The sequence below is a fragment of the Bison bison genome, unplaced genomic scaffold (assembly GCF_000754665.1).
Source record: "Bison bison bison isolate TAMUID 2011002044 unplaced genomic scaffold, Bison_UMD1.0 scf7180017864072, whole genome shotgun sequence".
Classification (NCBI taxonomy): domain Eukaryota; kingdom Metazoa; phylum Chordata; class Mammalia; order Artiodactyla; family Bovidae; genus Bison; species Bison bison.
The window spans coordinates 3,713,110-3,736,013 of NW_011494644.1; the positions used below are offsets into that span (position 1 = coordinate 3,713,110).

The following is a 22,904-nucleotide window of genomic DNA, read 5'->3' on the forward strand; positions in this document are numbered from 1 at the left end:
AATTGGGGTGGCGCCTGAGAATGTGCATTTCTAACAAGTTCGCTGGTGATGCTGATGTAGCTGGACTGGGATCACAATCCGAGAATCATGTGTGTTGAGTGAGCCCAAACCCAGTTGCCTAACGGGGTCTTTAGTCTCAGGAACACATCTCCCCACCCATCACCCTAAAGGAAGTATGGAAAAACAAACAGGGTTCTGAGAATCTCTGGTCATAAAAACAGCAGTTTCAATAGTACAAATTCTCACATGCAAACTCTAGGGGCATTTGGAGAAGGAGAGAAAGCAAGTGAAGAGATCTCTCATTTGACCATATTTTATTTAGCTCAGAGAGCCCCTTCTGTTTGTTGCTGTTGTTTAACAAAGAGGAAACTGAGGCCCAGAGAAGTTCTATGGTCTTGCCCAAAGTCTAGCTGGACTTGGAGCTCAGGTTCAAAGAACTCTTTAAAAAATTTTATTTTTGAAATAGAATCTCTAACTCAATTTTCTAGTCGTAATCTGACATCAACTCTGCAACTGGAGGGACTTGGTGGCCCAGTGGCTAAGTCTCTGCACTCCCAATGCAAGGGGCTGGGTTCAATGTCTGGTCAGGGAACTAGATCCCACACGCTTCAACTAAGAGTGTGCATGCTGCAACTAAAGATCCCACATGCCACAACGAAGATCAAAGATCCTGCAACTAAGAGCTGATGCAGCCAAATAAATAAATATTAAACAAAAAACAGAAACTCCACAGCTGGAGATGAAAGCTTCACCAGCTGCTAGTCAGCTGAAATAGAGGTTCTCCTAAACCAGAATGAGAAATGTAGCTTGCTATACAGCCAGTCACACAACTATAGGAAATTACAGATACCTTGACCAAAAAACTTTCTGAAAGGAGATGTCTTACTTTTCAATGAATTTGCCAAATCCAAATTCCAGCATATTTGAGAGACAAGTCGTTTCAGTGGGCTTTATTTCATAGCCGACAATCTCACTGATCTGCGAAGAGAAAAAAACAAGTGTGTATTGTCCAAATTAGTGTTGTTCAGTAGACTTCTTGTGATGACTGAAATGTTCTAGAGCTGTGCTGTCTTGGGCAGGAGCCACCAGTCACATTCAGCTGGTGAGCCCTGAGATGGTGGCTAATGTGACCGAGGAACTGATTTTCAAATTTTATTTTACTTATTTATGTTTAAATAGCTGAGTGTAGCAAGTGGCTATCGAATTGGACAGTGCAGGTCTAAGTATCTTGGAGGCAGCCTAGGGCCCCAACTGCATTGTGTCTGGTTTACTGGGGGTTGTTCTCCCACCAGAACTTGGCATAATGCAAACCTGTGGGTACCTTATGGGTCTCACACTACCTAAACAGCCCTCACAACTAAGTCCGGTTTTGTGCTCCCAGGCAGTGAACCAGGCAAAAATGTGGTTCATGCTCAGAAGCTGCTGGATGTGCTGAATAAAACATGGGACAGACAGATTCCCAAATTCTGTGATCTGAGGGTGCTGGGAAAGAGAAAAATCTTCCTTCCAACTCAGTGTACTAACTGGTTGGAAATGTCAGCACTTGTTATGCCCATTCCTTTCATGTAAATATTACCCCACTTTATCTTTTAAGTGAAAATATCCCTGTGAACAGTCTTTGATGAAGTCTATGATGGCTTTTGAACACTTTTATAGGGATTGAGAGACCTGGGCAGCATGATGGTTATGTGTGCTCAAGAAGAGCATGTGGGTTGGGGGAATGAAGCTCTGTAAAAAACCTTATTGCCCAGTTTTGCATCTGCCCAGCTCCAGTAGGACTAAAGAATATCAGAGCAGGAAGGGATATGCAAGTTGCATCAGGTTCTGTCACATTCAGCCCTGTGTCCCTGGGGCCTGGAATGTAACATCAATAAGCACTTGTGGAGTGAAAGCGTGAGTGAATCACCCAATTCAAACAGCTTCCAATCTGGGTTCTGAGATCACCTGGAGGACCACTGAGGTAATAAAATAACAAAAGCAATATTACTGCAGGCTTACTATGTGATAGGCACTGTTTTAAGAGCTTTACGTACTTCCATCATTCTCCCAACAAGGTGAAGAAGGTACTAATACAGTATTATTCCCATTTTACATAAAAGGAAACTGAGATAAAGAAATTAAGTATCTTGTTTATGACCATTCAGCTAATAGATCATAATAGCCATCAGAATTGGGACTTGGATCTAATTCTGAGGCCAGATCTCTCATCCACCATACCTTAGTGTTTCCTATAGGTCTTCTAGGTATAGTTGTACAGATCATATACTGGATAACTCTAGAAAGTACAATTCAAACTGTAGGGCACAAAAATAGCATTTCCTCAAGAACAAATGGCACAATTGTTTCTGGTGGCTCTGGGCTCTCATTTATTCCCTAATTCTTCAAGTATGACTTTAGAACAACACATTATCTCTAGGGTTAAATGACATAACTGTCTAAAGCACTTGGCATAGCACTTGACCTATGAAAGACTCAGAGATTTGTAGTTTTATTTTTAAATTGCTTTTGTTAATTATATAGATGAAAAAGGCATCTGGTTTTCTAATTCTAAGAGCCTGAAGTTATACTGTCCAATATGTAGTCACTAACCCCCTGTAGTCGGAGAAGGCAATGGCAAGCCACTTCAGTACTCTTGCCTGGAAAATCCCATGGATGGAGGAGCCTGGTAGGCTTCAGTCCATGGGGTCGCAAAGAGTCGGACACGACTGAGCGAATTCACTTTCACTTTTCACTTTCACACATTGGAGAAGGAAATGGCAACCCACTCCAGTGTTCTTGCCTGGAGAATCCCAGGGACGGGGAAGCCTGGTGGGCTGCCGTCTATGGGGTCGCACAGGGTCGGACACAACTGAAGTGACTTAGCAGCAGCAGCAGCAGCAACACCCTGTAGTTATTGAGAACTTGAAATGCAACTAATTCATATTGAAATATGCTGGAGTTTTGTGAAAGCATGCCATATTTCAAAGAGAGATCACATTAATGTTTTTATATTGATTATCTATTGAACTGATAATGTTTTAGACATGTTTGGTTAAACATATTCACAATTTATTTCACCTGTTTATACTTTTAAAAATGTGGCTACTAGAAACTTTAAAATTACATACTTGCTTATTATTTCCATTGGGCAGCAGCATCTAGAGAGTCAGCTTTGGTACATAATCAGTGCAGCATTACCTGTTCTATCCTGTTTTAAACTGCAGCAGCAATAAAGTCTATGCTTCAAACGTGGAGACTAGCCTTTCTTGCTTAAGTTCTGGGAAATGGTCAGAAATCTCAAAACCACCACCTCACAACCCTAGAAAATCCATTTTGTAGCCTTGAGAGCTACAGATGGTTAAGCCTACAGAACCCCCGCCAGAGCCAAATCTGTGAACAAGGATCTCCTGAGTTGGCACTTAAAACTGAGAATGCATCCTCCACTGACGATGGAGACAATTTATTGATCTTCAAAGGATTGCTGGGAAGATGAAATGAGAGAATCCACATAAAGTATATAACAGTACTCAGTACATAGTTGGTACTCAGTACACTTCAGCTATTATTGTTACTATTTTAATTCCAGGGAATTTCTCCCCCAATCTGTCCATCTAAGTGGCTTATAAGTGAGAATTATTAATGTCTAGGAATGGTTGGGATTTTTAAAGTGCCCAACTATGAGAATACTATCTTCACAGGGGAAGCAGCAGATGGAGAGAGGAAGGCTTTCTGAGGGTCCCCTGTAACACTGTTTAAATGCCACTGATGAGGATACTTTCTATAATGCCATCTCATGGAGAGACCTAGCACTGCTGGAGGGCATCTGGCTACCTCACTCTCTAAATGGGTCAAAGTGCTAGTCAGGTTAGATCCACAGGGAGAGGCACCCCATGAGTACCAAGTAAGGCGGCTGTCCTTGTACAGATCTGTCTGCTGAGGCAGTTCAAGACCCAAAGTCTACTAGACGTCTTCGCTCTGTTCTTTACGTCCTATGCTTATGTTTTGAATTTCAATACTCCTAATAAGGGTGCTCTCAGACTGCTTCTTAGAGAGAATGTCCCTGGTCTTGTGCATGGTTTTCAGAGAGGAAATTTCAGGCCCAGTCAGGGAGGGATCTGTGTATGGAGAGCCAGTCTCATCTCCACCTCCACACAGAGCAACTCCCTGGTAGTAGACGTTTCAAGGCCATTGCAAGCTCTTGAATATGATGGTTATTTTCAAACACAGAGTTTCCTTTTTTCTTATTAGTATTCACACCACATTTGTCACCCTCACACTTGATTGCTTGTAAAAATCCCATCGTTTTCAGGGAGAATATTTATTATTCTCATTTATGGACTCAAAAGGGCTGAAGAAAACAGTGCAAAATTATTTCTGAACATAGCCTGCTGGACGATGAAGCTGAAGTAGGAATCATTTGGCATCATTAGGAGCCCCCAGAAATAGACTTTCTCTTTTGTGTAGCCTAGGTCAAGGAACAAATCCAGGCCCCTCTCCTTGTAATTCGAGACCCTTATCATCTTTTGGGGCTTCCCGGGTGGTGCTAGTGGTAAAGAATTTGCCTGCCAATGCAGGAGACAAAAGAGACATGGGTTCGACTCCTGGGTCAGAAAGATCCCCTGGAGCAGAAAACGGCAACCCACTTCAGTATTCTTGCATGGAAAATTCCATGGACAAGGGAGCCTCATGAATTACAGTCCATTGGGCCCCAGAGAGTCAGGCACAACTGAGCAACTGAGCACTATTGTCTTTAGGACCCTGCGCAGCCATGTGCTTAGGAAAGCAGATAAGGAGAGCTTTTGTGGCCACTGGCTGGACTAATACTCAACCACCAGCAATGGGGTCCCCAAAGAAAAGGATCAGCCTATTCATGTGGAGAGGCAGGAAGGGTATCACCGCCTTTACTACTCTCTTGGCCTCAAGTAGATTCTCCTTTCAGAAAGAAGAACCTTGGCCTATTAATGGTTCCTGCCTTCCAAAGGGCTATCAGGACCAGAAACGGGCTGGGCTGGTGGGGTGGGCAGTGACAAGGACCTGCTGCCAGTGCCGGTCTTTCATTCCTGGGTTGCAGGAAATGGTGAGGATAGGGATGTGCTGCTTGAATTTATCAATCTTGATTTTTACATTCTCTGCTAAGCGCCTAGGTGCAGGCATGTCCGCTAAGGTCTTGGTCAATTTGTATATTGTCCTCCACATATTCCCTATTTCTTCTGCGATTTCCTCAGCATTCAGTAAAAAGAGGGGTCCTGAAATAGAAAAGATGGGGTGGGAGAAAGGTCAGATCACCAAATAGTGTTAATCACATGTACCTTAATTCTCTGAATTTAGAATTATGTCTATGGTATGACACTGTTAACAAGCACAAGCTTTGGAGTTGGTCTGAAAGCTCTACCTAACCAGTGAAGCCTTGGGCATACTGATTGAACTTTTCTAAGCCTCAGTAGTAATGGGTACCTTGGAGGGTAGCTGTAAAAATTATATGAGACAAGTAAAGTGGCTAATATAATGCCTGGCATAGAATGTTAGTACATGGAAGCAATTGTTAGTGGAAGTTGTAGATCCTATTACAGAAGTATCGAAAAGTGTTCCACAAATGCTGTGAAATATTAACAATTGGCGAATGTGGGTGAATAGGGACATGGGAGTTAACTGTACGGTTCTGACAGATTTTATGCAAGGCTGAATTATTTAAAAATAGATATTCTTTAAAGCAAAAAATGACATCTCATTAAAAAAAACTTTGCCAAAACATTCATTTTCTTCTCCCTTTCTTTCACAGGTATCTTTTAACATTTGGGTTTCACATTCAGTCTTTCCATGTTGCTGCTTTCTTCTTTTATATTTCAAATTAATATTAACTCTTATATTATCATGTTGCTAATTAACTCAAAAATACTTTTCTTTCAGGGCTGCTGAGACTAAAAATAGATTCATTTATATAACTTCATTAATAAATAACATACTTTATCAGCCCACACAACTTTGTTAATAGAATATTAATAATTTTTTAAAAGAAGGAAAAATATGCACATTTCTTTTTATATATATAAAAAGATACAATATATAAAAAGAATCATATACCATGTTTAAGTGAAGTTTATCAGCAGAATGCAAGGTTGATTTAATATTTGAAAATCAAGCAATGTAATACATGATATTAACAGTTGAAAGAAGAAAAATCACACGATAATGTAAATTGAAGCAGAAAAAGCATTTGACAAAGTCCAGTATTCATTGATAAAAATCCCTAAACAAACTAGGAATAGAAGAGAATGTCCATAGCCTGATACAGAGCATCTATGAATACCTACACTATCATTACACTTTTATACATATTAAGTATATACAGCTTTTTATATGTCATTCTTACTACAAAAAAGTGGTTTAAAAACATAAAAGCAAAAAACCCATTACACTTAATGGTGAAAGATGGAATACTTTCTCCCTACCATTGGAAATGAGGCAAGAATTTTTATTCTCATAACTTAATAACAGAAAAGACAGTTGGAAAAATCCCCCAATACTTGGGAAATTAAACTACATACTTCTAAATAACACATGGTCATAAAAGAAATATCAACAGAAGTTTTAAAATATTTTGAGGTAAACGAAAATAAAAAATAACATCAAAAGTTGTGAGATGTCACAACCATTATAATATTCAGTGAAAAGCCTTCCCACTAAAATCTGGAGCAAGACAAATATGTCCATTTTTACCACTTTTATGCAGCATAATATTAGAAGTACTAGGCATAGCAATCAGACAAGAAAATTAAAAATAAAAGGTATCCAGATTGGAAAGGAAGAAGTAAAACTGCCATTATATACAGATGACATGATACTCTATATAGAAAAGCCTAAAGATTCCACACAAAAGCTACTAGAACTGAAAAAGGAATTCAGCAAGGTAGCAGGATACAAGATTAACATACAGAAATTGGTTGCATTTCTTTATACTAACAATGAAATATCAGGAAAGGAATATTAAAATCTTTTAAAATCTCATCCAAAAAAAATAAAATATGTAGGAATAAACCGGATCAAGAAGGTGAAAGACTAAGAACTACAAAACATTCATAAAGGAAACTGAAGATGATTCAAAGAAATGAAAATTTATCCCATGCTCTTGGACCGAAAGAAGCTAAAATGTCCATACTATCCAAAGAAATCTATAGATTAAACCTGATTTCTATCAAAGTACCCATGACCTTTTATCCCCAGTTCTGTGGGGATAAAAGACTCAGAATTGGCAAAGAAAAGACTCAGAAATTGGCAAAAGACTCAGAATTGGCAAAGAAATCCAGAGGAAAAGACAGAATTGGCAAAGAATCCAGAGGAAAAGGAATAAGGTGGGATACATAACCCTTCCAGATACAGACAATACTACAAAGTTACTGTAATGAAAAGAGCATGATTATTGCCACAGAAATGACATGGATCAATGGAACATAACCGAGATCTCAGAAATAAACCCATACACCTATGGTCAATTAACACAGCAAGAATGTCCCCTCTCACCACTCCTTTTTGAACATCATTATGTGGTAGTTCTAGATAATGGAATAAGACAAGACAGGAAATAAAAGTATACAGACTGGGAAAGAAGACACAAAACTTTATTTGCATATGACACTATCATGTACATAGAAAATAAGAACGAGCCAATAGCAAACAGAAACCTCCTGAAAGTAATTCACAGCTACAGCAAAGTTGCAGGGCACATGGTTAATACACAAAAGTTAATTGCTTTCCTATATATTATTAATGAACAGTGTGGACTTGAAATTAAAAACATATCCATTTACATTAGCACACTCCAAAACTTAAACACTTAGGCATAAATCTAACAAAATATGTACAAAGTCTATATAAGGAAAAATACAGAACTCTAATGAAAGAAATTGAGAAAAAGGAAATAAGTGCAGAAAAAATTAATACTCATGGATAGGAAAACTCAATGTTGTTAAGATGTCAGTTCTTTCCAGCTTGATCTATAGATTCAGCACAATCCCAATCAAAATCCCAACAATTTTTTTTTGTAGATACTGACAAAACTGATTCTAAAGTTTATGTGGAGACAGCAAAGACCCAGAATAGCCAATATAATATTAAATGAGAAATGTAAAGTTGGGGGACTGTCATTATCCAGCTTCAAAACTTACCATACAGCTATGATAATCAAGTGTATTTTTGGTAAAAGAAGCGACAAACAGGTCAGTGGAACAAAATAGAGAGCCCAGAAATAAGACCCACCATAGTCAACTGATCTTTCACAAAGAAGCAAAGGGAATAAAAAAAGAGAATGAAACTTTTCAGCAAATAGTTTTAGAATAACTAGATATCCATATGCAAAAACAAATGAATGTAGATACAAACTGTATAGCCTTGACACAAATTAATCAAAATGGATCATGGACTTAAATGTAAAATGCAAAACTATAAAAATTCTAGGAGATACACAGCAGAGATACATAGCAGAAAAATCTAGATGACCTTCAGTTTGGTGCTAACTTCTTAGATACAAAACTAAAGGCATGATCTATGAAAGAAATGACAAACTAAACTTTATTAAAATTAAATTCTTCTGCTTTGTGAAAGACACTGTCAAAAGATTGAAAAGATAAGACAAAGATTAGTAGAAAAAAACTGCAAAACATATATCTGATAAATGATTGCTATCTGAAATATACAAAGAACTCTAAAACTCAACAGTGAGAAAACAAAATTAATTTAAAAATAAGTAAAAAAAATGCTCCCCAACCCCAATTGTTTTAATATATGTAACAAAATTTAAAAACATGTATCATAGCTTTATATAAAGATATATAAAATATACATCATAACTCTTAAAGAAATGGGAATATCAGACTACCTTACTTGTCTCTTGAGAAACTTGTATGCAGGAAAAGAAGCAACAGTTAAAGCCAGACATGGAACAATGGACTGGTTCAAAATTAGGGAAGGAGTATGTCAAGGCTGTATATTGTCACCCTGTTTAGTACATCATGTGAAATCCCAGGCTGGATGAAGCTGGAATCAGGATTGCCAGGAGAAGTATCAATAACCTCAGATATGTAGATGATACCACTCTAACAGCAGAAAGTGAAGAGGAACTAAAGAACTTCATGATGAGAGTGAAAGAGGAGCATGAAAAAGGTGGCTTAAAACTCCACATTCAAAAACCTAAAATCATGGCATCCAGTCTCATCACTTCATGGCAAATAGATGGGGAAAAAGTGGAAATAGTGACAGATTTTACTTTCTTGGACTCCAGAAATCACTGCAGATGGTGACTATAGCTGTGAACTTAAAAAATGCTTGCTCCTTCAAAGAAAAGCTATGACAAACCTAGACAGTGCATGAAAAAGCAGAGACATCATTTTGCTGACAAAGGTCCATATGGTCAAAACTATGGTTTTTCCAGTAGTCGCGTACAGATGTGAGAGTTGGACCATAAAGAAGGCTGAGCACTAAAGAATTAATGCCTTTGAATTGTGGTGCTAGAGAACACTCTTGAGAGTCCCTTGGACTACAAGGAGATCAAACCAGTCAATCCTAAAGGAAATAAATCCTAAATACTCACTGGAAGGACTGATGCTGAAGCTGAAGCTCCAATATTTCGTCACCTAATATGAAGAGCTGACTCACTGGAAAAGACCCTGATCCTGGGAAAGAGTGAGGGCAGGAAGAGAAGCAGGTGATAGAGGATGAGATGGTTGAATGGCATCACTGACTCAATGGACATGAGTTTGAACAAACTCTGGGAGATAGTGAAGAACAGGAAGTCTGGTGTGGAGCAGTTCAAGGGGTCACAAAGAGTCAGACATGACTTAGCGATTGAACAACAAAAAATAAAAAGAAATACATGTAAATTTAACAAAACATGTATAGAATTTATATGCTGAAACCTACAAAACATTGGCAAAACGAAGTCAAAGAAGATCAAAATAATTAGATATGCAATGTCCATGGATTGGAAGATTTTGTGGTAAAGATATCAATTCTTTTCCAAATTGATCTCTAGAAGTAATATATTTCCAATCAAAATTCCAGCAGAAAAAAGAAAAAATTCCAGCAGACTTCATATATAAATGAATAAGTTGATTCTCAAATTTTATACAAAAGATATAAAGACAAAGGTACTGTAAAAGCTGTAATAAAATTTAAAAAAGAAAATGGAATTTATATGACAGTCTCAAAAAGACAAAGCTGTAATAACAATGAAGAGATCAATAGTTGCTAGGTGTTAAGGCTGTAGAGAGTGTGATTATGAAGGAGTAGTACAAGGAAGTTTATTGAAGTCATTGGAACTGGTAAACAAAATATAAAAATTTTAAATATATTATCTCTAACAAAAAGATATGCTAAATTATAAATACTTCCTTAACACCATAAATATTTTGTGCCTCAAATCAACAAAAAGCATCATGTTTAAAGGTGACATTCTAGAAGAATTCCATTAGAATCAGGAATAAGACAAAAGTGTTCACTATAACTACTGTTTAATTTGGAAGTGCTAATTAACACAGAAAAGTGAATTTTAAAAGAGGTGTGAAAGTGATAAATAAGGTAAAATATTCTAAATGTGTAGATATGATTGAGTACTTGAAAAACTAAATGCATCCAAAAATATTATTCAAAACTAAAAACTATTTAAATAAGGTGGTTTACTAATAGAAAAAAGTGAGAGAGCACATAAATAGACTTATTAAACAAGGAATTCAATTGACCAATAAACATTCAACTTCTAGTAAAGGAAAAAAACACTTTTTTGAGCAAAAAAGTAAAGCTCTTACTTCTCATGTTTGTTGAGGGTATGAGGAATGGGTACTCAAATACTGCTAGAAGAATATTAAATTAAAACATAACTTTTCTGGAAAGCAATACCAATAATAAAAGTAAATTCTAAAATCCTTATATTTTTATTACAACCCTTTCTTTGATCTAGCCATTTCACTTCCAGTAATTTATCCTAAGAAAATTATCATTACTGTATCCAGAAAATTGGCAAAAAAGTTGTTCTTCATAGTTGTGTTTATTATATTGAAGTACTGGCATAAAGCATTAGCATAATAGGGGAACTGTGATCTTATCCTCCCAGTTACTACCCAATCCATGGCTTTGAGTGGTTGCCCATTCTATTTTATCCTAGCTACAGGTCTGGCTTTTTGATCCCTACCTTCCATCGTTATCACGTCAGAAAAATTTAACTATGGTTGCCTTAATCCAGAAAGGCAACCCACTCCAGTATTCTTGCCTGGAGAATCCCAGGGATGGCGGAGCCTGGTGGGCTGCCATCTATGGGGTCGCACAGAGTCGGACACTACTGAAGCAACTTAGCATAGCATAGCATAGCATAGCATAGCCTTAATCCAGAGTGTGAGAATATGATAAAAAGTCCAGCCAGAATCTGAAGTCCCAGTCTTATTTCAGAACTGGCTGGGTTGATTCTGCTACCCTATTCCCATCCTGTCCGAGTAGAGTGAAACTGTGGCATACCATTCATCCATTCCTCTGACTTGGTGCTAAATTCGTAGGCTGTCACCCACAGCTGCTCATAAGGCACTTTGTTGGTCATCACAATTTGCAGAAGAGGGAAGGTACTCTTCTCCTTTTCCAACAGCTCCTCTTCCTTATTGATCAACTGCAGGGCAAAAGGGGATGCTGTTTATTGGGTGGGCGGTTCTTCTGAACCCTAGAAGCCACCATGGCAAATTCCTCAGTGCTTTGAAAACCAAGTTGAGGAAGATGCATGTTCGTCTGGAGAGTAAGACCGGACAATAAGGTATGAACTTAAGCAAGAAGGTCTCTCTGTTACCTCTGAGAGTCATGGCACTTGAGATCAGTAAGTGAAACTTTACAATAATTGGCCACTTGCTCCATCATCTTTGCTTCCACCGTAACACATACATATTCCCATTTTCACGAATTTTTATATGTACTTTAACTGTTAACACAATGTTACCTTCTTGTGCTGAACTGCCTCAGAGGTAAGAACTTTAATGATTAAAGAACTTTAATGATTACTACTGTAGACAACTTCAGGGCAAGTTACTTAGCTTCTCCAAGACTTAGTTCTCCCATTTTAAATAGAGACAAATGAATATATAGTACCTACCCCAAAGATTTATTATGGATATTAAGTGATATATCACATATGAAGTCCTTTGTACATTATGTACATAATACATGCTTGATACATGTCAGCAATTATTCCATTATACTAATAACTCTTCTTTATGTACTGACTAACAAAGCTGATATAATGTAGGGGTAGGGGAAAAGGTAGTTGAAACCAGAGAAAGAACTGGTCAATCAACAAATACTATCCACCTGACAGGTGATGTTAGGAAAACACATATCCAAAGACCAACAGAGCAGTACAGTGATAAGTGCCCATCCCAAGACCCCAAACCTCAAATTCCACCAGTGCTTGATCTAGGTTCTTTGAAAGCTCATTAAGCTTTTCAACATTGTTCTTCATTTCTTCTGTGGTCATTACTTCACGTTTCCTAAAACCTTCCAGTTCCTTGCTGTAGCCCTCAAGTTTCACTTCAAATTCTGAGCACCTGAAAGTAAAGACAATCCAATCATATTTGGATTTTCCATTTATCAGCACTGCTCAGCCATATTCAAGCCTGGGGAGAATATGATCTTCTGATACCATAGATGTAAAGCTTACAAATATATGCTATTATACATAATTTGTAATCCTACCTCCCAGAGACAGCTGCTGTGAACCTATTGGTGGTTAAATATTTCCAGCTGTTTCTCATACAGGTAAATGTATATAAAATATATATTATAATATATATGCTATAAAATATATGTTGTTGTTTAGTTGCTAAGTCATATCTGACTCTTTTGTCACCCCAAGCACTGTAGCATTCCAGGCTACTGTTGTCCATGGGATTTCCCAGGCAAGAATACTGGTGTAGGTTGCCATTTCCTACTCCAGTGGAGCATTCTGATACAGGGATTGAACCTGTGTCTCCTGCATTGGCAGCTTGATTCTTTACCACTGAGCCACCAGAGAAGCCCTAATAAAATATATACACGTATAAAATTCATGCATATACATATTATTTATTTATCTATTAGATATTTATTATTAAATGCCTAATTCCAAGAACTGCTCTAGGCATCAGGAATATATTTGTGAAGTACATCCGTAAGCTCCCTACCCTTATGGAGCTTGTATTTCAGTTTGGGGAAACCCAAACAGTAAACATATATGAATGGATGAATGAATGGATGGATAGATAAAACCATACATAGATAAATATGAAATAAGATATTTCTGATAGTGATAAATGCTCTGAAGAAAACAGAACAGAGCAGAATGCCTAGTGGACAGACGTGAGGAGCCACTTTAGTTAGAGTGATCAGGGAAGACTATTCCAGAGATTTATCTACTTCATTCATATTATCAACAAACAAATGTACTTCTCCCTTTTCCTAAGAGGTAGATTAGCACAGTGTTAAGTGGACAGGTTCTAGAGCTGGACTGACTAGTTCAAGTCCCTACATTGCTACACAGTAGCTATGTGACCTTGTTCAAGTCCTTTAAACTCTTTAGGCCTCAGATAAAACAGGGGTGGATAAAGTACCTACTCTAGTAGTCAATAAGCTAACATACACAAAATGCCCAAATTGAGCCTGGTACATAATAATCACTATAAAAGTGTTCAGTCTCATTTCCTAGAATTTAAACTCTACCAATGCAGTTTTAATCTCTTTAATTCCTTATTGAATCTCCAGCACTTAGAAGAAGCATCTGGCATAATACCATCAGTATTCATTGAATGAATAAGGGGAATTTGCCATGGAGAACAATTATAGTAACATAAATTTAGCTATTATCTTAAAAATACTTAATTTTGTTATGGCAGTTTTGATGTTCTTTTTTTTTTTCTTAAAAACAATTTAAAAGAGTTCATTTTCAATGGTTTGATTTGAATTTATTTCTAACTACACTGTGTGGTAAGTAGCCTCTGGTAAGGTCCTCAAAGAGACACACCTCCTGGTACTTATAGCCTTGTATAACCGTCCTCTTGAGTTTGGGCTAGAGCTAGTAACTCACTTCTAACAAAGAATATGGCAAAATTGATGGGATGTTACTTCCTCATTTTATATGCAAAGGTAGTCTTAAGTTGGAGCCACTGGTCATGCTTGATACCTGCAATAGAATAGGACATCCTTCTTTTCTCTCCCTCCCTAGTCTTGCCTTATGGGCTCCTTCTCATCCTTCAAGTTTCATTTACATGAGCCCTTCCCAGATTTGCCCTTTGAATGCAACCACTGTGCTCCATTTTCCCATTCTTTTTCTTAATAGGGCTTCTGTCTTATCAGCTTTATCTTCCACCCCACACGTCCCTTTTCTTCTCTGTATTCTCAGAGAAGAGAAATGGATACAGGAGCCCAAGAGGAAAGCAGACAAGCTGGTTACTGCCTCTCATGCTTGTTTTTCACCAAAGTTTTAAGGATTCAGAGATAGAAAACTAAGTGCAACAAGACACATAGCACTAAGGTTTTGCTTTTGTTTTGTGATTTTATACTCTGATAGGTATTAATTTCAGAGAATGTCCTTATTAGGAAAGTCTCATTCATTTACTCACTCATTCATTCATTCATCAAAAGAGTGAGAACTTGCTATTTGCAAAGCATTATGTTCTCTCTGGACCCCGGAACACAATCTGGGTACTCTCCCTAAGATACCTTTCTTTCTATTTACAAGATGTACTCTCATGGCAAAGAGCAGCTCACAGTCCTGAGATGTTTGTCATGTATATTCCAGGTTACTTTTAGGCCCTTGGAACCTACCACTGAGTGGAACAAAATGGGAGGAAAGCTGATTCTCCTGTTGTCCACACAATTATGTGCTGCTGACTGCCTTTTCACATCATTAAGATTCTTTTTAGATGCCAAATACAGACTTACACACAAAAATAAATCTCTGATAAACGCACTTTTGAATTCTTCCCAGAGGGAAGTAGTATACAAACTCAGTGATTATTGGCAAATATTACTGTTACCTATTGCTTAAAATTTCTCTTTTACAAATTTATTGAAGTACAGTTGACTTGCAATATTATATTGGTCTCAGTTGTATAACACGGTGATTTGCTATCTTTATAGATCACACATTAGACAAAGTCATTATAAAATATTGACTATATTCCCTATGCTGTGCATTATATAACTGTAAAAATATTTTTTAGAACAGTTTATATTGCTTTAAATTTTTTATAATTATTTAGCCCATTACAATTTCTAAAGTGCTTTCAAATCCATAATACATACATATATATAAGTATGTCATTAGTAAATAGTAGGCACTCGGGAAATTTGATTAAGTAAATTGAGTTCTATTCCTAGGACCACCTGAAGTCTGTGGGAGAATATTGCAATAATTTTAAACTGTTATATTGTTAAGAATTCTGGGAAGAAACATAATTTACTCTGATGTTCAAAGAAAGAGACTTCAATGAAGGGACTACTTACAGAGGTGAGATGTGGGTAGGGTTAAAGGAACAAAGAGAGGAGAATGAAGCATCCAGAGACTAGTAACCTCAGAGGGAAGTCACTATGATCCCCAGGCCTGAGGGGACAATGAGAACTGGAAACACGGAGGAGAAAGAATTATTATACCGGAGGGATGCAGCTACTGGCCAGAACCCCAGAACAAGTAGGGAGGAGAGGAGAAGCAGCACAGCAGCCACTCCCCAACCTCGAGAGGGCTTTCCACTGGCCATGCCTGTCTGGATCTAACAGACACAGGAGCTGAAGGCTAGAGACTGTAGGAATCAGCCAACCATGCATGGAGTGGACAGAGGAAGGTGGATAGAAATTGGGAGAGGGTGTGGGGACAACAAATGGAAATTGGCATTGAAGTAAAAAAAAATTACTGTGGCCTGGGAAAATAAGATCATGTCTTTTAGAGAGAGAAGGGGATTGTTCTCATAGAAGATGAATGAACAAATGAGTATTTCTAAGCCCTCCTTGTAGGTTTTCTCAGGATTTATGCAAAAATGATGGACAGGAAGTTTAAGAGTTCATTAAAGAGAGGGCTGAGCCCAGGGTTGCAGGTGTCCGTAGAGCTGCTTCTCTGCTGAGCTCTGTGATTGAGAGCTCAGATACCAAGTGATGGGTCAAGCTTGAGTTTCCCTTCCAAGAAAAAGTCTGGCACTCTCCTCTCACCATGAATGACATGTGTTCCAATTTTTTCCAGAGCCACCCCTCAGTACCTATTAAGTTCAACAGTTACTATGAATGGTCTAAGATTAATGTTCTAGAAGTCTGCTCACAGGTAGTGCTTTGAAAGTGAAGAAGCATTTTTCTCCCTAAAGAAGTCATTGTTAATGTGCAAAAGAAGCTGACTGTTCCCGAATGCCTGCCATGTGCTGGATATCACTTAGGCACCACCTCAGACCATCTGATTTCATCCTTAACACAATGACACCTCTCACAAAATCAGATGATCTAAGATTGGTTCTACTATCCCCAGTTTCCAGATGAGGACACTTCGGCTCAAAAAAGATGAAGAAATTTACTCCTGTTCATCTAGCTTTTAAAATGGTTCTGCTTCTTGGTGAGGCATCAAAACTCAGTTCCACTGAGGGGGGAGAATATGTGTAAGGGGTGAGGGGGTATAGGAGGACCCTATACTTTCTGCTCAATTTTTCTGTGAACGTAAAACTGTTCTAAAAAGGAAAAAAGATGCTTGATCCTTGGAAGGAAAGCTATGACAAACCTAGGCAGCATATTAAAAAGCAGAGACATCACTTTGCTGACACAGGTCCGTATAATCAAAGCTATGATTTCTCTAGTAGCCATGTACAGATGTGAGAATTGGACCATAAAGAAGGCTGAGCACTGAAGAACTGATGCTTTCAAATTGTGGTATCGGAGAACACTCTTGAGAGTCCCTTGGACTGATTTCCTTTAGTCAGTCCTAAAGGATGCTGATGCTGAAGCTGAAGCTCCAATACTTTTGCCATCTTCTGTGAAGAACCGACTAATTGGAAAAGACCATGATGTTGAGAAAGATCAAGGGCAGGAAGGGAAGGGGACGACAGAGGATGAGATGGTTGAATAGCATCACGGACTCAGTGGACATGAGTTTGAGCAAATTCTGGGAGATAGTGAAAGACAGGGAAGCCTGGCATGCTGCAGTCCATGGGGTTGCAAAGAGACAAAGCTTAGCAACTGAACAACAAAAAAAGCTTTACCTAAAAAGTATCTATTCATTGGGCTAAACTCTGGGTTCTGGGGACAGCAGCCATTTAGGTAGAGGGAGAACAAGGCTGTAGATAGAAACAAACATACACATCTCTTTTGTTGTTTTGCTGGGCAAAGGTTGTTGTGAAGATAGCAACTTCCTCTCTTGGGATTATCCTTGAGTGCAATCTCCCATCCCTGCTTTTATCTGCCCTTTTCCTTTCTCCTGAGTATTAGCAAGGATTACGGAATTTAAAGTTGGGTACTAGGGGTTTCATGTGTGATGGGGATGGTAACTGGTATGAATTTGCAGTCCCTAAACAAAGTGCTATAAGTTGGTATGTGCATGTGTGAGTGTGTGTGCACGCATGTGCACATGCATATGTACACAAGCATGTCTTTACCAGATACATGATACCTGGCCCACTTCACTTGACATTGTCTGACTTCTTCAGTATGTGATATTTTGTCATTGTATTAAAATCTTTATTTAGCAGTCAAACACACTTTTGTGTCTAGAATAGAGCACAGCAAACATAGTAAAAAGCCATAATACTCAATGAAAAGATGATTACAGGCAGATTAGCACTGAATGAGATCAGCTGCAAAACAGGCAATTTCTCAGCTACCAACCATGTTTTATTATTCCTGTCTTGATATCTCACAGACCCACGGTCTTAAATGAAAGGCTGACAATTTTGCTATTATTATTGTAAGGCTGCTCTTATATGCTACTATTTTTGCCTTTTTCTCTCTGCAGCACTAAATTTCAATTGTTCAAGGCAGGGAGGGAAGGCATTGGTTGGAGTTACTACAGTGAAGCAGGCTTACAGAGAATATCCCTTAGTGGGAAACAAAAGGAAATTCCTTCTCCAATTGTCATGAGCCTTCACCCACTCATTGCGGGATCAGGGGTGGCCCTAGACAGAACCAGGAACATATAGCATTTTATAAAGCTGGATATCATTTCTTAAACATCAGACTTTTCCTGTACCTTTTAATGAGGTCCATCTCTGCCTGATCCCTCTTGCTAAGGAGAAGGTTCCGGCTGTTTTCAAAGATATCTTCAATCTGGTCTGGCCAGAGGAATAGAGTGCTGTTCAGTTTGATATCCTCTTCTGCAAAACACACACAGTCTGCTTTAGGACACTGCTCAGTTCGCAGTGAATTAATTCAGGAGAATAAGACGTCAACAGCAGTGAGTATAGGGGTGGCAATTAATGAATAGGCCCTTTATTGATGAATGTTACCCAACATTTCCTGAGCACTTACCAAGGGCCAGGCTAGAAGGTAGATGGTATAATCATCTTTGTTTTTATAGATGGGAAACAAAGTTAAGCCAAGTAGTCAAGGTCACACCGCTAGGAGACAGCAGAGCAGATTTCAAACCCAGGACTAACCAACTCCAAAGCTTATGTTCTAACCACTATGCACTTCATTATCTTCCTAGGTTAGGTCTGAGTAGAATCCTAGCTAAAGTTTGGTACTATTCTTTACACTATTTCACCTCATCTGAATTTCAGTCTGGGTTAAAGGTCAGTGGTAATATCAATGCCAGATACCCTACCCATTTTATGGCTCTGGTCAGTTAAAATGCCCGGGGTTTCCTATGTGCTCTTGGGAATTTAGGGGGTAGAGACCACAATGAGGGATTCCAGTGTGTGTTCACATGGTCAAGAGCACAGCTCATGAATGTGCAGGTGGATGGTCATGGGACCAATTTTTCACTCCCAGTCCCTATCTCTCCCTCCCATAATTCACAGGTATTTCCAGATGGAAAAAGTTTCTGAAATGTGACTTGTAGAGGTGATATTAGCTTTTCCTTCAGAACCTGGTCCTTACAAAGTTAGGTCCTTATTGAGTCCTAACTTGGCTCAATAAGCCATGAAGGGGCCCCGACCATTTCTTTCCTCTTAAAATATGCAGGAGCATGAAGGAAAGTGCCCTGGCTTCCTCAAAGGTAGGATTGTATTAAGATTATAGATAAATGAAATCTACCCATTTATAAAAGGACTCTGCATTTGAAAGAGACTTTTTTAGGAACACCACATATAAGATGCAAAGAAAGGCATCTAAGAACCAGTCAAGTCCCTAGATATTTCTTTTTGTCTACCAATAAGATTCTCTTCATTTGATTCAAATTTCTCTGGATAAGAGTGTGGAATTAGTGTCTCTAATATAGAGACACACTTAAAAAGCAGCTCTTCTGATACAGATATTTAGTGGGAGGATTGTGAACTCTTCTTTCCCGGCTCCTTATATCTAAACATATAAATATATACATACATTTGCATGTACACACAGGACATTGGACTTACGGGGCAAGTCTGCATAGTCCATCAAGAACTCCAGCCGTTCAACCGCATCTCTAAGTTGCCTCCTGAGTTTGAACACGGTGACATCGCTGGATTTCTTTAAGAATTCAATGAGGAATACTAGCTCCCCAGTGTTGATAGGAATCTCGCTGACTTTGTCGGCAATGAGGCTGTACTGATTACAGATGCTACAGGGAAAGTAACAGCCATCATCAACATCTAAAATAACTTTCTTATAAAACCCACTATACTAAGCAGACATGATTACTATTTGGAGATTAGAACATGGTTTTCCAGATTTTCTCTACCTGTAAATTCTTGATGGATAATATTCACATGCATACCATATTTAGAAATAATAAAAGTAGAAATGGTAATAATATATGACATGTACTATGCACTTTACCATGCCCATTCTAATCACTGAATGAGTATTAACTCCTTTAATTTTCACAAAATTTTTAAGAGTTAGGAACTATTAATATTATTAACATTTTATAATGGAAGAAATGAGGCTGAGTAACTTTATCCATTACTTTGCCAACAAAGGTCCATCTAGTCAAGGCTGTGGTTTTTCCTGTGGTCATGTATGGATGTGAGAGTTGGGACTGTGAAGAAGGCTGAGAGCCGAAGAATTGATGCTTTTGAACTGTGGTGTTTAGAGAAGACTCTTGAGAGTCCCTTGGACTGCAAGGAGATCCAACCAGTCCATTCTGAAGGAGATCAGCCCTGGGATTTCTTTGGAAGGAATGATGCTAAAGTTGAAGCTCCAGTACTTTGGCCACCTCGTGCAAAGAGTTGACTTATTGGAAAAGACTCTGATGCTGGGAGGGATTGGGGGCAGGAGGAGAAGGGGACGACAGAGGATGAGATGGCTGGATGGCATCACTGGCTCGATGGATGTGAGTCTCAGTGAACTCTGGGAGTTGGTGATGGACAGCTCCCTGTCCTGGCGTGCTGCGATTCATGGGGTCGCAAAGAGTCGGACACAACTGAGCGACTGAACTGAACTGAACTGAACTTTATCCAAAGCAACATGATGTTTAGGTATCAGAGCCAGGATCTGAACCTGGTTTAACCGATTCCAAACGTTATACTCTTAACAAATAAGAGTTAAATCTTACTTGGTTCAGTCTTGGAAGACTGAACTTTTCTAAGAATCTGTCCATTTCTTCCAGGTTACCCATTTTATTCAACATAGTTTTAGAAGTCCTAGTTACAGCAATCAGAGAAGAAAAAGAAATAAAAGGAATTCAGATTGGAAAAGAAGAAGTAAAACTCTCACTGTGTGCAGATGACATGATACTATACATAGAAAACCCTAAAGATACTATCAGAAAATTACTATTCAGTGAATTTAGCAAAGTCATAAGATACAAAATCAATACACAGAAATCACTTGCATTCCTATATACTAACAATGAAAAATCAGAAAGAGAAATTAAAGAATCAATCCCATTCACCCTTGCAACAAAAAGAATAAAATATCTAGGAATAAAACTACCTAAGGAGACAAAATAACTGTATACAGAAAATTATAAGACATTGATGAAAGAAATCAAAGATTACATAAACAGATGGAGAGATATTCCATGTTCCTAGGTAAGAAGAATCAGTATTGTGAAAATGACTATACTACCAAAGGCAATCTACAGATTCAATGTGGTCCCTATCAAATTACTGATGGTATTTTTCATGGAACTAGAACAAAAATTTTTCACAATTCATATGGAAACACAAAAGACCTTGAATAATGAAAGCAGTCTTGAAAAAGGAAAATGGAGCTGAAGGAATCAACCTTCTTAACTTCAGATTATACTACAAAGCTACAGTCATCAAAACCTATGATACTGGCACAAAAACAGAAATATAGACCAATGGAACAAGATAGAAAACTCAAAAACAAACCCACACACTCATGGGTACCTTATTTTTGACAAAGGAGGCAAGAATATATAATGGGGGCAAAGACAGCCTCTTCAATAAGTGGTGCTGGGAAAATTGGACAGCTACTTGTAAAAGAATGAAATTACAACACTTCCTAACACCATACACAAAGATAAACCTAAATGGATGAAAAACCTAAATGTAAGACCAGAAACTATAAAACTCTTAGAGGAAAACATAGGCAGAACACTCTCTGACATAAATCAAAGCCAGATCCTCAATAACCCACCTCCTAGAGTAATGGAAATAAAAACAAAAGTAAACAAGTGGGATCTGATTAAATTTAAAAGCTTTTGCACAGCAAAGGAAACTATAAGCAAGGTAAAAAGAGAACCCTTAGAATGGGAGAAAACAATAGCAAATGAAACAACTGACCAAGGACTAATTTCCAAAATATATATAAGCAGCTCATACAATTCAATACCAGAAAAACAAACAACCCAATCAAAAAGTGGGCAGGAGACCTAAACTGACATTTCTCCAAAGAAGACATACAAATGGCTAACAAACACATGAAAAAATGCTCAGTATAGTTCATTAGCAGAGAAATGCAAATCAAAACTACAATGAGATATCACCTCACACCAGTCAGAATGGCCATCATCAAAAAGTCTACAAACAATAAATGCTTAAGAGGGTGTGGAGAAAAGAGAATGCTCTTGCACTGTTCATGGGAATGTAAATCGATGCAGCCACTATGGAAGATGGTATGGAAATTCCTTAAAAAACTAGGAGCAAAACCAGTGTATGACCCAGCAGTCCCACTCCTAGCCATATACTCTGAGGAAAGCAAAATTGAAAAAGACACATGTACCCCAATGTTCATTGCAGCACTATTTACAATAGCTAGAACATGGAAGCAACCTAGACGTCCATCAACAGATAAATGGATAAAGAAGCAGTGGTACATATATATAATAGAATATCACACAGCCCTAAAAAGGAATGCATCTGAGTCAGTTCTAATGAGGTGGATGAACCTAGAGCCAATTATACAGAGTGAAGTAAGTTAGAAAGAGAAAAACAATTATTGTATATGGGCTTCCCTGGTGGCTCAACTGGTAAAGAATCTGCCCACAATGCGGGAGACCTGGGTTTGATCCCTGGGTTGGGAAGATCCCCTGGAGAAGGGACAGGCTACCCACTCCAGTATTCTGGCCTGGAGAATACCATGGACACCTGATCTGCCTCTTGAGAAATTTGATTGCAGGTCAGGAAGCAACAGTTAGAACTGGACATGGAACAATAGACTGGTTCCAAATAGGAAAAGGAGTACGTCAAGGCTGTATATTGTCACCCTGTTTATTTAACTTATATGCAGAGTATATCATGAGAAATGCTGGACTGGAAGAAGCACAAGCTGGAATCAAGACTGCCGGGAGAAATATCAATAACCTCAGATATGCAGATGACACCACCCTTATGGCAGAAAGTGAAGAGGAA

The 22,904-nt window shown here is 38.2% G+C and overlaps 1 protein-coding gene across 1 annotated transcript in view; it reads right to left on the reverse strand.

Annotated features, from left to right (window-relative positions):
• Window positions 1–22,904, reverse strand: part of DNAH3 (dynein, axonemal, heavy chain 3) — a 249,802-nt gene that overhangs the window by 187,520 nt on the left and 39,378 nt on the right. Inside the window, exons 17-22 of the mRNA XM_010837413.1 lie at window positions 19,518–19,702; window positions 18,194–18,275; window positions 12,395–12,548; window positions 11,479–11,623; window positions 5,014–5,225; window positions 887–978 (exon numbers count right to left, since the gene is read on the reverse strand). Of these exons, the coding sequence (XP_010835715.1) occupies window positions 887–978; window positions 5,014–5,225; window positions 11,479–11,623; window positions 12,395–12,548; window positions 18,194–18,275; window positions 19,518–19,702 (870 nt within the window). The remainder of the gene's footprint in view (window positions 1–886; window positions 979–5,013; window positions 5,226–11,478; window positions 11,624–12,394; window positions 12,549–18,193; window positions 18,276–19,517; window positions 19,703–22,904) is intronic.